Source organism: Schistocerca serialis, chromosome 9 (assembly GCF_023864345.2).
Source record: "Schistocerca serialis cubense isolate TAMUIC-IGC-003099 chromosome 9, iqSchSeri2.2, whole genome shotgun sequence".
Classification (NCBI taxonomy): Eukaryota; Metazoa; Arthropoda; class Insecta; order Orthoptera; family Acrididae; genus Schistocerca; species Schistocerca serialis.
In genome coordinates, this window is record NC_064646.1 from 422,511,294 (window position 1) to 422,528,154 (window position 16,861).

Consider the following 16,861-nt stretch of genomic DNA (forward strand, 5'->3'; position numbering starts at 1 on the left):
CGACTTGCGAATCTTCTGTCTTCTGTTTCCTTCCCTCATGCCATGTCTTCATAGGGACGGCAAGTTATTCTGGAATTGACAATGTAAGTGGTACTTGCGACTTGCGAATCTTCTGTCTTCTGTTTCCTTCCCTCATGCCATGTCTTCATAGGGACGGCAAGTTATTCTGGAATTGACAATGTAAGTGGTAGAGGATGGATGCATGCCTCTCCTGTCCCAACAGCATCCTCCCTGGAAAGGAAATTGTCTGCTTCTAGTGTCGTGTTGTATGGAAGTGTGACAACCTTTTCGAAATACCTGCAAATCGTGTAACTGTTGCGGGAACGTGGGTACTTGCTCACTGTTCACCTAGCCGGATATCGGGAACCGGCTAAAAACCACAGCTAGGCTGCCCGGCACATAGGTTCTCGTCGTTAATCCACCGTGTGAAATCCATTTGAGTCAGGCCGTCAACTTGAATCATAAATCCGACATGCTAAAGTGCACAGTTTCTGGACGGGTTTCCAAAGATGCTTACTAATAACCCTGTATTTTCTTATGATTCACAGAGAGCCGTTGCTTAGACTACTTTTTCTGTATCACCTACATTCACTATTTCTTCTCTCTTTTGCGATCGCCTCCCTTCGTTTGTCGCGGTACATCTAGATCTATACTCCACGAGTAACTTTAATGTTTTTGGTACAGGGAACGAATGGTACCATTATCATTTTCCCCCTTTCCAACCCCGCTGGAGGGTGATGAGATAGAAGAACGAGTGTCGATAGGCCTCTGTGTAAGCTCCAACTTCTTTCATTTCCCAAAAAAATGGCTCTGAGCACTATGGGACTTAACTGCTGAGGTCATCGGTCCCCTAGAACTTAGAACTACTTAAACCTAACTAACCTAAGGACATCACACACATCCACGCCCGAGGCTGGATTCGAACCTGCGACCGTAGCGGCAGCGCGGTTCCAGGCTGTAGCGCCTAGAATCGCTCGGCTACCAAGGCCGGCTTTTGATTTCCCAACAGAACTCGTTTCGTGTTCTTTATGTTGAATGAAGTATTGTGTTTCTTGTCTCTTATCAAAATGTGCGCTCTTGGCATATTAACAAGAAACCACTCAGTGATTCACAAGGCCTCTCTGTGTCTAATGTCCGCCACTGACATTAGCGAAACAACTACTGTTCTCACATTTCCCAAACAAACTAACACCGAAACGCGCCATTGTTCTTTGAATTTTACATATCTCCTCTATTTATCCTATCTGGTACATGGTGTCCAGCAGATGAGTCCCTGATTTCAAAATTAATAATTTCGAAACCTATTATCGACAGGCAAATGCAACAACAGAAAAGCTGTAAGAATTTTATACAGATGTTCCGATACAGTTCGAAAAGTTGCTAACACGCAGCGCTTATGAAATAAAACATGACCTGCATAATCGTTCTAGTGCTTTTGTCATCAAATTTTTAGTGAAAGAAATTTTTTTTGCTATTTTTTTCGTCGTCTAATGTGCGAAAATATTCTGAGAATTCAATTTATTTCAACAGTTTCTTAAAAATCTACTGAAAGTGGAGACGGATAAAAATGATTCAGCTAATGCAGCTAGTATCTAATTGCTCCCTACAACATCTGGGATTAATAATTTTGAAAGTGTAAAGCCTGCTCACTTTTGTGTGTGGAAGTGTCGAACATAGTGGTACAGGGGAGGGAGCAAAGATGTGGAGACAGCACGAGAAATGCGTGGTTGAGCGCAAACGTTGGTGTTAGCCAGGCCTGCAAGTTGCACTCTCGCATTTATTCACAAACGGCGCTTGTACTATATCCTTAATACGTTGCAAGTGTCAGTAGTGATCATAACGTGGGCAAATTATCATTGGTCTTACAGTGGCGCCACCGTTACCTCGGTAGCCGAGGTGTTTCGTGTTTCAAGAGGCACTGTATGGAAGAAATATAGCGCATACACAGTAAGTGGAAATACACTACAGGCCATTAAAATTGCTACGCCATGAAGATCACGTGATACAGACGCGAAATTTAACTGACAATACGAAGATGGTGTGATATGCAAATGATTAGCTTTTCAGAGCAGTCACACAAGGTTGGCGCCGGTGGCGACACTTACAACGTGCTGACATGAGGAAAGTTTCCAACCGATTTCCCGTACACAAACAGCAGTTGGGCGGCGTTGCCTGGTGAAACGTTGTTGTGATGCCTCGTGTAAGAAGGATAAATGCGTACCAACACGTTTCCGATTTTGATAAAGGTCGGATTGTAGCCTATCGCGATTGTGGTTTATCGTATCGCGACATTGCTGCTCGCGTTGGTCGAGATCCAATGACTGTTAGCAGAATATGGAATCTGTGGGTTCAAAAGGGTAATACGGAACACTGTACTGGATCCCAACGGCCTCGTATCCCTAGCAGTCGAGATGATGGGCATCTTATCCGCATGGCCGTAACGGATCGTGCAGCCACGTCTCGATCCCTGAGTCAACAGGTGGGGACGTTTGCAAGACAACCAGTGTGCTCCCTGCCGCCGTTGGATAAGCAGCTGTAGCAGCAAGTCGTATACTCCTAGCTCACTCATTTGTTACATAGTTTAATTCTTAATTTCTTTGCGTGTTTTTGGTACTTGCATTGTTTAATTCGTAAATTTCTGGCGTATTATAGTATTTGAGAGTTGTAGCATCGCGTTTTAGTACCTGAATAGTGTAAATTCGCGTTGTCGTTTGTCTTCTGTTCTTGTTTTGAACGGCCAGTGTCGATTGGTCACAGTCAGTGTGCTCCCTGCCGCTGTTGGATAAGCAGCTGAGCAGCAAGTCGTATACTTCTAGCTCACTCATTTGTTACATAGTTTAATTCTTAATTTCTTTGCGTGTTTTTGGTACTTGCATTGTTTAATCCATAAATTTCGGGCGTATTATAGTATTTGAGAGTGTAGCATCGCGTTTTAGTACCTGAATAGTGTAAATTCGCATAGTCTCCTTCCGCCGCCGAGCAGTGTCAGCAGTGCGCAAGTAGCAGCATTACTGCATTTACTAGGCAATCTTGTAATTTAGTAACCGTTTAAAATTTGTTGATTTGTTTGCGCTCTCTGTAGATTAGTTCAGACGTTCTTTGCAAAACAGTTTTTAGCATGGACAGGGACTGCAACTGCTGTGTTCGGATGCATGCTGAGTTGGCATCCCTTCGCTCCCAGCTTCAGGCAGTGTTGGCTTCGGTCACACAGCTTGAGGCTGTTGCCAATGGGCATCACTGTGGGGGTCCGGATGGGGGTTTGTCGGGGACGGCCAGCTCGTCCCACGCATCCCCTGATCGGACTACGACTGTGGTTGCCCGGGATACTGCCCGCATTGAGGCTGATCCCTCACCTGTGGTGGAGTGGGAGGTCGTCTCAAGGTGTGGCAGGGAGCGAAAGACATTCCGGAGGGCTGAACGGAAAGCCTCTCCAGTTTGTCTGACGAACCGGTTTCAGGCTCTGTCTCAGGCTGATACTGATCTTCGGCCTGACATGGCTGCTTGTCCTGTTCCAGAGGTTGCCCCTCAGTCTGCAAGATCCGGGCAGTCGCGGAGGGTGGGCTTACTGGTAGTTCGGAGCTCCAACGTCTGGCGCGTAATGGGGCCCCTTAGGGAAATGGCAGCAAGAGAGGGGAAGAAGACCAATGTGCACTCCGTGTGCATACCGGGGGATAGTCATTCCAGATGTGGAAAGGGTCCTTCCGGATGCCATGAAGGGTACAGGGTGCACCCATCTGCAGGTGGTCGCTCATGTCGGCACCAATGATGTGTGTCGCTATGGATCGGAGGAAATCCTCTCTGGCTTCCGGCGGCTATCTGATTTGGTGAAGACTGCCAGTCTCGCTAGCGGGATGAAAGCAGAGCTCACCATCTGCAGCATCGTCGACAGGACTGACTGCGGACCTTTGGTACAGAGCCGAGTGGAGGGTCTGAATCAGAGGCTGAGACGGTTCTGCGACCGTGTGGGCTGGAGATTCCTCGACTTGCGCCATAGGGTGGTGGGGTTTCGGGTTCCGCTGGATAGGTCAGGAGTCCACTACACGCAACAAGCGGCTACACGGGTAGCAGGGGTTGTGTGGCGTGGGCTGGGCGGTTTTTTGGGTTACATGGCCTTGGGCAAGTACAGAAAGGGCAACAGCCTCAACGGGTGCGGGGCAAAGTCAGGACATGCGGGGACCAAGCAGCAATCGGTATTGTATTTGTCAACTGTCGAAGCTGCGTTGATAAAGTACCAGATCTTCAAGCGCTGATAGAAAGCACCGAAGCTGAAATCGTTATAGGTACAGAAAGCTGGCTTAAGCCAGAGATAAATTCTGCCGAAATTTTTACAAAGGTACAGACGGTGTTTAGAAAGGATAGATTGCATGCAACCGGTGGTGGAGTGTTCGTCACTGTTTGTAGTAGTTTATCCTGCAGTGAAGTAGAAGTGGATAGTTCCTGTGAATTATTATGGGTGGAGGTTACACTCAACAACCGAACTAGGTTAATAATTGGCTCCTTTTACCGACCTCCCGACTCAGCAGCATTAGTGGCAGAACAACTGAGTGAAAATTTGGAATACATTTCTCATAAATTTTCTCAGCATGTTACATTCTTAGGTGGAGATTTCAATTTACCAGATATAGACTGGGACACTCAGATGTTTAGGACGGGTGGTAGGGACAGACCATCGAGTGACATTATACTGAGTGCACTATCCGAAAATTACCTCGAGCAATTAAACAGAGAACCGACTCGTGGAGATAACATCTTGGACCTACTGATAACAAACAGACCCGAACTTTTCGACTCTGTATGTACAGAACAGGGAATCAGTGATCATAAGGCCGTTGCAGCATCCCTGAATATGGAAGTTAATAGGAATATAAAAAAAGGGAGGAAGGTTTATCTGTTTAGCAAGAGTAATAGAAGGCAGATTTCAGACTACCTAACAGATCAAAACGAAAATTTCTGTTCCGACACTGACAATGTTGAGTGTTTATGGAAAAAGTTCAAGGCAATCGTAAAATGCGTTTTAGACAGGTACGTGCCGAGTAAAACTGTGAGGGACGGGAAAAACCCACCGTGGTACAACAACAAAGTTAGGAAACTACTGCGAAAGCAAAGAGAGCTCCACTCCAAGTTTAAACGCAGCCAAAACCTCTCAGACAAACAGAAGCTAAACGATGTCAAAGTTAGCGTAAGGAGGGCTATGCGTGAAGCGTTCATTGAATTCGAAAGTGAAATTCTATGTACCGACTTGACAGAAAATCCTAGGAAGTTCTGGTCTTACGTTAAATCAGTAAGTGGCTCGAAACAGCATATCCAGACACTACGGGATGATGATGGCATTGAAACAGAGGATGACACGCGTAAAGCTGAAATACTGAACACCTTTTTCCAAAGCTGTTTCACAGAGGAAGACCGCACTGCAGTTCCTTCTCTAAATCCTAGCACAAACGAAAAAAATGGCTGACATCGAAATAAGTGTCCAAGGAATAGAAAAGCAACTGGAATCACTCAATAGAGGAAAGTCCACTGGACCTGACGGGATACCAATTCGATTCTACACAGAATACGCGAAAGAACTTGCCCCCCTTCTAACAGCCGTGTACCGCAAGTCTCTAGAGGAACGGAGGTTTCCAAATGATTGGAAAAGAGCACAGATAGTCCCAGTCTTCAAGAAGGGTCGTCGAGCAGATGCGCAAAACTATAGACCAATATCTCTGACGTCGATCTGCTGTAGAATTTTAGAACATGTTTTTTGCTCGAGTATCATGTCGTTTTTGGAAACCCAGAATCTACTATGTAGGAATCAACATGGATTCCGGAAACAGCGATCGTGTGAGACCCAACTCGCTTTATTTGTTCATGAGACCCAGAAAATATTAGATACAGGCTCCCAGGTAGATGCTATTTTTCTTGACTTCTTTAAGGCGTTCGATACAGTTCCGCACTGTCGCCTGATAAACAAAGTAAGAGCCTACAGAATATCAGACCAGCTGTGTGGCTGGATTGAAGAGTTTTTAGCAAACAGAACACAGCATGTTGTTATCAATGAAGAGACGTCTACAGACGTTAAAGTAACCTCTGGCGTGCCACAGGGGAGTGTTATGGGACCATTGCTTTTCACAATATATATAAATGACCTAGTAGATAGTGTCGGAAGTTCCATGCGGCTTTTCGCGGATGATGCTGTAGTATACAGAGAAGTTGCAGCATTAGAAAATTGTAGCGAAATGCAGGAAGATCTGCAGCGGATAGGCACTTGGTGCAGGGAGTGGCAACTGACCCTTAACATAGACAAATGTAATGTATTGCGAATACATAGAAAGAAGGATCCTTTATTGTATGATTATATGATAGCGGAACAAACACTGGTAGCAGTTGCTTCTGTAAAATATCTGGGAGTATGCGTGCGGAACGATTTGAAGTGGAATGATCATATAAAATTAATTGTTGGTAAGGTGGCTACCAGGTTGAGATTCATTGGGAGAGTGCTTAGAAAATGTAGTCCATCAACAAAGGAGGTGGCTTACAAAACACTCGTTCGACTGATACTTGAGTATTGCTCATCAGTGTGGGATCCGTACCAGATCGGTCTGACGGAGGAGATAGAGAAGATCCAAAGAAGAGCGGCGCGTTTCGACACAGGGTTATTTGGTAACCGTGATAGCGTTACGGAGATGTTTAATAAACTCAAGTGGCAGACTCTGCAAGAGAGGCGCTCTGCATCGCGGTGTAGCTTGCTCGCCAGGTTTCGAGAGGGTGCGTTTCTGGACGAGGTATCGAATATATTGCTTCCCCCTACTTATACCTCCCGAGGAGATCACGAATGTAAAATTAGAGAGATTAGAGCGCGCACGGAGGCTTTCAGACAGTCGTTCTTCCCGCGAACCATACGCGGCTGGAACAGGAAAGGGAGGTAATGACAGTGGCACGTAAAGTGCCCTCCGCCACACACCGTTGAGTGGCTTGCGGAGTATAAATGTAGATGTAGATGTAGATCTGCACTAACAGTTCGACGACGTTTGCAGCAGCATGGACTGTCAGCTCGGAGACCATGGCTGCAGTTACCCTTGACGCTCCATCACAAACAGGAGCGCCTGCGATGGTGTACTCAACGACGAACCTGGGTGCACGAATGGCAAAACGTCATTTTTTCGGATGAATCCAGGTTCTGTTTACAGCATCACGATGGTCGCATCCGTGTTTGGCGACATCGTGGTGAACGCACGTTGTAAGCGTGTATTCGTCATCGCCATACTGGCGTATCACCCGGCGTGATGGTATGGGGTGCCATTGGTTACACGTCTAGGTCACCTCTTGTTCGCATTGACGGCACTTTGAACAGTGGACGTTACATTTCAGATGTGTTACGACCCGTGGCTCTACCCTTTATTAGATTCCTGCGAAACCCTACATTTCAGCAGGATAATGCACGACCGCTTGTTGCAGGTCCTGTACGGGCCTTGCTGGATACAGAAAATGTTCGACTGCTGCCCTGGCCAAAACATTCTCCAAATCTCTCACCAATTGAAAACGTCTGGTCAATGGTGACCGAGCAACTGGCTCGTCACAATACGCCAGTCACTACTCTTGATGAACTGTGGTGTCGTGTTGAAGCTGCATGGGCAACTGTACCTGTACACGCCATCCATGCTCTGTTTGACTCAATGGCTAGGCGTATCAAGGCCGTTATGACGGCCAGTGGTGGTTGTTCTGATTTCTCGGGATCTATGCACCCAAATTGCGTGAAAATGTAATCACATGTCAGTTCTAGTGTAATATATTTGTCTAATGAATACCTGTTTATCATCTGCATTTCTTCTTGGTAGCAATTTTAATGGCCAGTAGTGTACGTCATGCGCTGTATCACAACACGGACGAAAGTGTGTGTTGAGTGACGGTGACGGACGGTCATTGAAGAGGACTGTGACGAGAATTACGAGGACGACAGCCGCAAATGTCACTCCAGGAATGAAAGTCGCACGCGTGAACTGAATGAGGACCAAAATAACACGAATTCAGTTTCATAAGCAGGGAATTGCAAGCCGAGCTGGAATTTCTAACCAGTGATACAAATGTCCGCAAAACTAAAGAATGTTTCCGAAGCAATAAAACCTGAACTGTGGAGCAACTGAAAAATGTCATTGGTCGGATGAGTCTTGTTTCACTGTTTCCAACTTCTCGCCGAGTTTACTTCCTAGGGAAACTAGTTTCGGTGATACTTTGAAAGGCCACATCATGGTGTTCCACAGGTGCACGGTTACTCTGCAAGGCCGCATTTCTGCGAATGATTAGGCGACCATTTTGACTGGACAAGTCCATCTCATGGCGCACCATTTGTCCCCCAATAGTGATTCTGTGCTCCAAGACCATAGGCCCCCTATTAATAACAGTTCGCATCGTCCAGGACTGGTTCTGCGAGGACGAGGATGAATTGTTGCATCTACTCGGGCCATCACGGTTACCAGATCTCAATATTATTGAGCTTTGTGATCAAGTGTGGAGAGAATACCGAGTGATCGGAATCCACGTTCTCATCGTCACTTGAACTTGCCTTTACTGTATTTTGTACGAAGAATGGCGTAAGATTCCCATGAGTATTGTACAGTACCTGTATTTATCCATTCGTAAACAACTGGAAGCTATATTGACTGGCAGCAAGTTTGCTATACCGTTTTAGGCCTGGGAATGTGTTGTGTTTTTGCAAATACGCTTCTCGGGTTTACCGCAGGATAGTATTGTGCAAATACCAAAATATTTCAACCTTTCAACTGTTCCACACCTTAAGGTAATGGTAGTTTCTGACGTCATAGCTGCAAGACGCTAGCGATGATAATCGTGCGACGCCGTCGGAATTTATCAGGCCAGGAACGGGAAGAAAATACGCGTACGCGAGAGGGCGCTCGCAGTTGGATGAAAGCGCTATCATTGTGACCCCTGCCGGAAGCCTCAGAAAGGCATTCCACTCGTGCTCTGTGGGCGATGGCTGAACTGTCGGTTACTCCTGTGGTTAAAAGCTAAATTAAGTCTCTACAGTGCCCTGCGTCCGGTCGTAGATCGTCAGTTCTTGTTTCTTCTCTTTTAATTGAATGTCAGACAGTGTTGGATTCAAGGCGGCGCCTAACTGAAAACCTGCATCGCTGTTGATAATACACTCCTGGAAATTAAAATAAGAACACCGTGAATTCATTGTCCCAGGAAGGGGAAACTTTATTGACACATTCCTGGGGTCAGATACATCACATGATCACACCGACAGAACCACAGGCACATAGACACAGGCAACAGAGCATGCACAATGTCGGCACTAGTACAGTGTATATCCACCTTTCGCAGCAATGCAGGCTGCTATTCTCCCATGGAGACGATCGTAGAGATGCAGGATGTAGTCCTGTGGAACGGCTTGCCATGCCATTTCCACCTGGCGCCTCAGTTGGACGAGCGTTCGTGCTGGACGTGCAGACCGCGTGAGACGACGCTTCATCCAGTCCCAAACATGCTCAATGGGGGACAGATCGGGAGATCTTGCTGGCCAGGGTAGTTGACCTACACCTTCTAGAGAACGTTGGGTGGCACGGGATACATGCGGACGTGCATTGTCCTGTTGGAACAGCAAGTTCCCTTGCCGGTCTAGGAATGGTAGAACGATGGGTTCGATGACGGTTTGGATGTACCGTGCACTATTCAGTGTCCCCTCGACGATCACCAGTGGTGTACGGCCAGTGTAGGAGATCGCTCCCCACACCATGATGCCGGGTGTTGGCCCTGTGTGCCTCGGTCGTATGCATTCCAGATTGTGGCGCTCACCTGCACGGCGCCAAACACGCATACGACCATCATTGGCACCAAGGCAGAAGCGACTCTCATCGCTGAAGACGACACGTCTCTATTCGTCCCTCCATTCACGCCTGTCGCGACACCACTGGAGGCGGGCTGCACGATGTTGGGGCGTGAGCGGAAGACGGCCTAACGGTGTGCGGGACCGTAGCCCAGCTTCATCGAGACGGTTGCGAATGGTCCTCGCCGATACCCCAGGAGCAACAGTGTCCCTAATTTGCTGGGAAGTGGCGGTGCGGTCCCCTACGGCACTGCGTAGGATCCTACGGTCTTGGCGTGCATCCGTGCGTCGCTGCGGTCCGGTCCCAGGTCGACGGGCACGTGCACCTTCCGCCGACCACTGGCGACAACATCGATGTACTGTGGAGACCTCACGCCCCACGTGTTGAGCAATTCGGCGGTACGTCCACCTGGCCTCCCGCATGCCCACTATACGCCCTCGCTCAAAGTCCGTCAACTGCACATACGGTTCACGTCTACGCTGTCGCGGCATGCTACCAGTCTTAAAGACTGCGATGGAGCTCCGTATGCCACGGCAAACTGGCTGACACTGACGGCGGCGGTGCACAAATGCTGCGCAGCTAGCGCCATTCGACGGCCAACACCGCGGTTCCTGGTGTGTCCGCTGTGCCGTGCGTGTCATCATTGCTTGTACAGCCCTCTCGCAGTGTCCGGAGCAAGTATGGTGGGTCTGACACACCGGTGTCAATGTGTTCTTTTTTCCATTTCCAGGAGTGTATTACCCGCCGCAGGGATGTGCAAGGCTTCCTTAGAAACAAGGTCCCAGAATGATGACGCTGAGGATAAAATTTCAGTCTTGTTGTAAAACGCGTGATGCTCAGGGTTCAGGCAATGCTCCGGCAGTGCTGATTTATCAGGGTGGCCAAGGCGTGTACGACGATGATGTTCAGCATAGAGTTTTTGGACGGTTCGATATATATGCCGAATATGAGAATTCTCACATTGGCAAAGGATCTCATGTATGCCACGTTTCCTAAGGCCAAGATCGTTTCTGATCGAACACAGCGAATTCCTCAACTTTGCTGGTGGACCAAAAACACAGTTGATGTCGTGTCTCGAGGATTCCTTCTGTTCTCGTAGGCATGACGCGAAAATACGGAAGAAAGCCATTGTGATCGGTGCCTCTGCATCTTCATATACATCTGTGTATTGATCTTGCTTGAAATGGAATTCATTTTGTATCTGTCTTTAAGAATTACCATTCTGTTTGAAAACTGTTCTTTGGTGTTGTAGCCCGCCAGGCAAACTATCTGAGACCACATATACTCTATGTACCAGAAAGCGTAAGACACTACCGCATTGTGCAGAATGATGACAGCATGTGGCCTGAAAAAATAATTCTGTGTGAGCTGCTTTGCAGAAAACACTACAATAAGTGATCAAAAGTATCCGGACACCTGGCTGAAAATCATTTCGTAACGCCCTCCATCGGAATTCAGTATGGTGTTGGCCCACTCTTAAGCTAGATGATAGCTTACACTCTCGCAGGCATACGTTTAATCTGGTGCTGGATGAATTTTTGGGGAATGGCAGCCCATTCCTCACATAGTGCTGAATAAGGAGGGGTATCGATGTCGGTCGGTGAGGCCTGGCACGAAGTCGACGTTCCAAAACATCACAAAGGTATTCCATACGATTGAGGTTAGGATTCTGAGCAGGTCAGTCCATAACAGTGATGTCATTGTCGTGTAACCATTCCGCCACAGGCCATGCATTGCGAACAAGCACTCGATCGCGTTGAAACATGCAATCGCCATCCCCGAATTGTTCTTCAACAATGAGGAGCAAGAAGGTGCTTAAAACATCAATGTCGGGCTGTGGTGTGATAATACCGCGCTATACAACAAGGGGTGCAAACCCTTCCATGAAAACATGACCGCGAATTTTAATGTTGACACTACACACGCTGGCAGATGTTCACCGGTCATTCGCCATACCCACAACCTGCCATCGGATCGCCACGTTGTGTACCGTAATTCGTCACTCCACAAAACGTTTTTCCACCGTTCAATCGTCCAATGTTTACTCACCTTACACCTAGCGAGGCGATGTTTGGCATTTATCGGCGAGATGTGTGGCTTATGAGCAGCCACTTGACCATGATATCTGTTTTTTCACCTTCTGCCTAACTTCACAGTGCTTGCAGTGGGTCCTGATGCAGTTTGGAATTACTGTGCAATGGTCTGAATAAATGTCTGCCTATTACACATTACGACCTTCTTCAACTGTCGGCGGTCTCTGTCAGTCAACAGAAGAGGTTGGCCTATATGCTTTTGTGCTGCACATGTCCCTCGGCGTTTTCACTTTACTCTCATATCGGAAACAGTGGAGCTAGGGATGTTTAGGAGTGACGAAATCTCTATTACAGACGTACAACACAAGCTACACCGAATCGCCTGGCCACGGTCGAAGTCCGTGATTCCGCAGAGTGCCCACTCTGCTCTCCCACAGTCTCTAATGACTATTGAGGTCACTGATACGGAGTACCTGGCAGTAGATGGCAGCACAATGCACCTAATACGAAAAACGTATGTTTTTGGGGGTGTCCAGATACTTTTGATCACATAGTGTTTGTCCCAGCGTTTTCTAACAGTGAAAACAAGGATCGGTAAGGTGGCATCCCTTTCCACTTCCATGGTGAAACTTCGAATGGAGAGTGTTCATATGCCCAAGAAACATACACTACTGCCTATTAAAATTGCTACACCGAGAAGAAATGCAGATGATAAACGGGTACTCATTGGACAACTAGAACTGACATGTGCTTCCATTTTCACGCAATTTGGGTGTATAGATCCTGAAATCCGTACCTCTGGCCGTAATAACGGCCTTGATACTCCTGGGCATTGAGTTAAACAGAGCTTGGATGGCGTGTACAGGTAAAGCTGCCCATGCAGCTTCAACACGATTCGACAGTTCATCAAGAGTAGTGACTGGCATATTGTGACGAGCCAGTTGCTCGGCCACCATTGACCAGACGTTTTCAATTGGTGAGAGATCTGGAGAATGTGCTGGCCAGTCAGCAGTCGAACATTTTCTGCATCCAGAAAGGTCCGTACAGGACCTGCAACAATCGGTCGTGCGTTATCCTGCTGAAATGTAGGGTTTCGCAGGGATCGAATGAAGGGTAGAACCACGGGTCGTAACACATGTGAACTGTAACGTCCACTGTTCAAAGTGCCGTCAATGCGAGCAAGAGGTGACCTAGACGTGTAACCAATGGCACCCCATACTATCATGCCGGTCGATACGCCAGTATGGCGATGACGAATACACGCTTGCAATGTGCGTTCACCGCGATGTCGCCAAACACGGATGCGACCATCATGATGCTGTAAACCGAACATGGATTCATCTGAAAAAAATTACGTTTTGGCATTCGTGCAACCAGGCTCGTCGTTGAGTACACCATCGCAGGCGCTCCTGTCTGTGATGGAGCGTCAAGGGTAACCGCAGCCATGTTCTCCGAGCTGTTGTCCATGCTGCTGCAAACGTCGTCGAACTGTCAGTGCAGATGGTTGTTGTCTTGTAAACGTCCCCATCCGTTGACTCAGGGGTCGAGATGTGGCTGCACCATCCGTTACAGCGATACGGGTAAGATGGCTGTCATCTCGACTGCTAGCGATACGATGCCGTTGGGATCCAGCACGGCGTTCCGTATTACCCTCCTGAACCCATCGATTCCATATTCTGCTAACAGTCACTGGATCTCGACCAACGCGAGCAGCAATGTCGCGATACGATAAACCGCAATCGCGATAGGCTACAATCCGACCTTTATGAAAGTCGGAAACGTGATGGTACGCATTTCTCCTCCTTACACGAGGCATCATAACAACGTTTCACCAGGCAACGCCGGTCAACTGCTGTTTGTGTATGAGAAATCGGTTGGAAACTTTCCTCATGTCAGCACGTTGTAGGCGTCGCCACCGGCGCCAGCCTTGTGTGAATGCTATGAAAAGCTAATCATTTGCATATCACAGCATCTTCTTCCTGTCGGTTAAATTTCGCGTGTGTTGCACGTCATCTTCGTGGTGTAGCAATTTTAATGGCCAGTAGTGTAGGTAACGTCTTTACTGCATGGAGCCACCACACAAATGTATCGTCTACAGACCACCAAGAGCAGGAATGTTGCATACCTGCACTTGTTGGTGTTCCCCTATTTTCGTCCACCCCCCTGTATCTTTTACTCGTGGTGGACAGGCGCTGCTGGACGCGGCCTACCCGTACCTGGTGGCGGTGCAGCTGGTGTCGCTGGTGCTGGCGACGTGGGGCACGCTGTCGGTGGCCCGCGGGCTGTCCTCGGCGCTGGGCGTGCCGCACGCCACCCACAAGTTCCTGGCGCTGCAGCTGACTGTGCTGCTGCCGCAGCTGCAGTGCCTCGTGGCCGGGTACGCCGCCAGCTTCTTCCTGTGCTCCGTGCCCTTCACTCCCGTCTTCTGGGCCAACCGTAAGTCGCCGTCTCTCTCTCTCTCTCTCTCTCTCTCTCTCTCTCTTTCTCTCTCTCTCTCTCACACACACACACAAGCGCACGCGCGCTCCAAACGTTAGTGTTTCATTTTCAGATACATGTAAATAAAGAAGAACTGGACACGAGGGATTTAGAATTTAAGTAAAAAAGAAATAAATATGGCATGGATACAGGGAGAAAGAAATACGCTTAGGTGTCAAAAGTCATGGGATATGCACGTATGCAAATGAAGCAGTATTGCGTACACAGGGTACGAAAAGGCAGCGTATTGGCGGAGCTGTTCTTTGTACTGAGGAGACTATCACGGTATAAGTGTATATTTTTTATTTTTATAATTATATATTTTAATATTTTGGTTGGGGTGGCTTTTAATATTAGGGCTAGCATGAGACTTTTAACTAACTTATACTGCGATAACACTCGTACGGACATCGGCTGCCCCGAAGTACGCACGATATAATATTTTTTAAACACAGTGCGCGGCTCACCGCCTTCTAATAAATAGTTTTCGTGAGCGCTGCTATTCAGAAAAGTAAATATGCGTATTCTTACGCAAAATGTAATTATTAATATGGGTCTCAGGGGCTACTGGTTATTCATGTACCGAATTACACAAAGGTTAACTGAGATATTGCCGAATGTAATGCTTTTCAATATATTTTGTTCATGATTTGCAAGGCAAAACTGGAGAGAATCTCGTCTGCCGTTAGGCGGCCAAAATGAAACGTGCTGAACTCACTCAGTATTCTAAATATTAATAAACGAAATCTATTTTGACTCTTTTTAACTTTGAAATTAATGAAAGATCAAAATTGAGAAGTCTCTCGCATTTACATTTAATATTATGACATTATATTTAAATTAAATAATACTGTCAGCGTAATGGCCGACTAAATCCTGCTAGGGGAGATGAACTCCCGGCACTACGAAGTTCTGTAAAAATTTTGTTAATTATAATTAATGGTTGCAATCATGAGAGGTGACAACTAAGTCAATAATACACAATTTCTAATGACAATTTCTATTATATTTTTCAAAATACAGTTAAAACTTACGTTAATAATCAGACAGCACTACAATGGCGGTCTACCGCTAGACGAAACAAAACAGGAGAGCTAGTTCAATCAAAGCATTGTCTCTGATCTTCATGGCCTATGTTACACAGAGATTATACAAAAAAAACTGTGTTTTGTTAATTATATCGATATTTGTGTTTTGATAATAATAACTTAGGTTCTTTACTATTTGTTATACATCACGCACACGTACACAGTCTTGAAATAATTTATAATTCACACGTCTCACAAAAAAACTTCCTTTCCCTTTCTCGAAATGTCCATTTATGTGACGTACCGTCACAAGACGTATGTGAAAATGTGTAAGATGTATTTATGGCCGCACAGTGGGAATTAACAGACCTTGAACGCCAAACGGTAGTTGGACACATGGCACATGACACAATCCATTTAGGAAATCGTTGAGGGATTCAATATTCGAAGTTCCACAGTGTCAAGATTGTGCCGAGGACACCAAATTTCAGGCATTACACATCACCACGGTCAACGCAATGGCCGACGGCATCCACGTAAGGACGGAGAGCAGCGCCGTTTGCGTAGAGCTGGCAATAGTAACAGGCAAGCAATAGTGCGTGAAATAACCGCAGAAATCGATGTGGAACGTACTACCTGAATCGTGACGAAATGTCACTGTTGGCTCTCTGCGTTTACTCCTTGTAGGCCGTTCCTTTTGAAATTTCTGCTTCGCGGTCTGCTGTTTCGTCAGCCAGAGGGCGGTGTGGCGTTGCTGCGGCCTGCTGCCTGCCATGTTTGCGAGTGAGCGTCGGTCTGGAGGAGGAACTCTTATTTGTGGACGTCTGGGAGCGTACAGCAGGCCACGCCTTTTGTTGATGTTCGGCGTGACTCGTGTCTGGTGTGATGCATCGTTAAGGCCGTGATGGCAGCCAATGTTACTGTCTTGGTCGCAGATGGATCAAACTTCGGTTGGAAAGACCATATAGATAATATTGTGGGGAAGGCGAGACAAAGGTTGCGTTTCATTGGCAGGACAATTAGAAGATGCAACAAGTCCACTAAAGAGACAGCTTACACTACACTCGTTCGTCCTCTGTTAGAATATTGCTGCGCGGTGTGAGATCCTTACCAGGTGGGATTGACGGAGGACATCGAAAGGGTGCAAAAAAGGGCAGCTCGTTTTGTATTATCACATAGTAGGGGAGAGACTGTGGCAGGTATGATACGCGAATTACGATGGAAGTCATTACAGCAAAGACGTTTTTCGTCGCGGCGAGATCTATTTACGAAATTTCAGTCACCAACTTTCTCTTCCGAATGCGAAAATATTTTGTTGAGCCCAACCTACATAGGTAGGAATGATCATCAAAATAAAATAAGAGAAACCAGAGCTCGAACAGAAAGGTTTAGGTGTTCGTTTTTCCCGCGCGCTCTTCGGGAGTGGAATCGTAGAGAGATAGTATGATTGTGGTTCGATGAACCTGTAACGCTGCGCTAGTGCACACGATAGATC

At 47.0% G+C, this 16,861-nt stretch overlaps 1 protein-coding gene across 1 annotated transcript in view; it reads left to right on the forward strand.

The window, feature by feature from the left end:
* LOC126419669 (organic solute transporter alpha-like protein) overlaps positions 1-16,861 on the forward strand; it is a 71,395-nt gene that overhangs the window by 44,692 nt on the left and 9,842 nt on the right. The window contains exon 5 of the mRNA XM_050086856.1: positions 14,050-14,296. Within this exon, the coding sequence (XP_049942813.1) occupies positions 14,050-14,296 (247 nt within the window). The remainder of the gene's footprint in view (positions 1-14,049; positions 14,297-16,861) is intronic.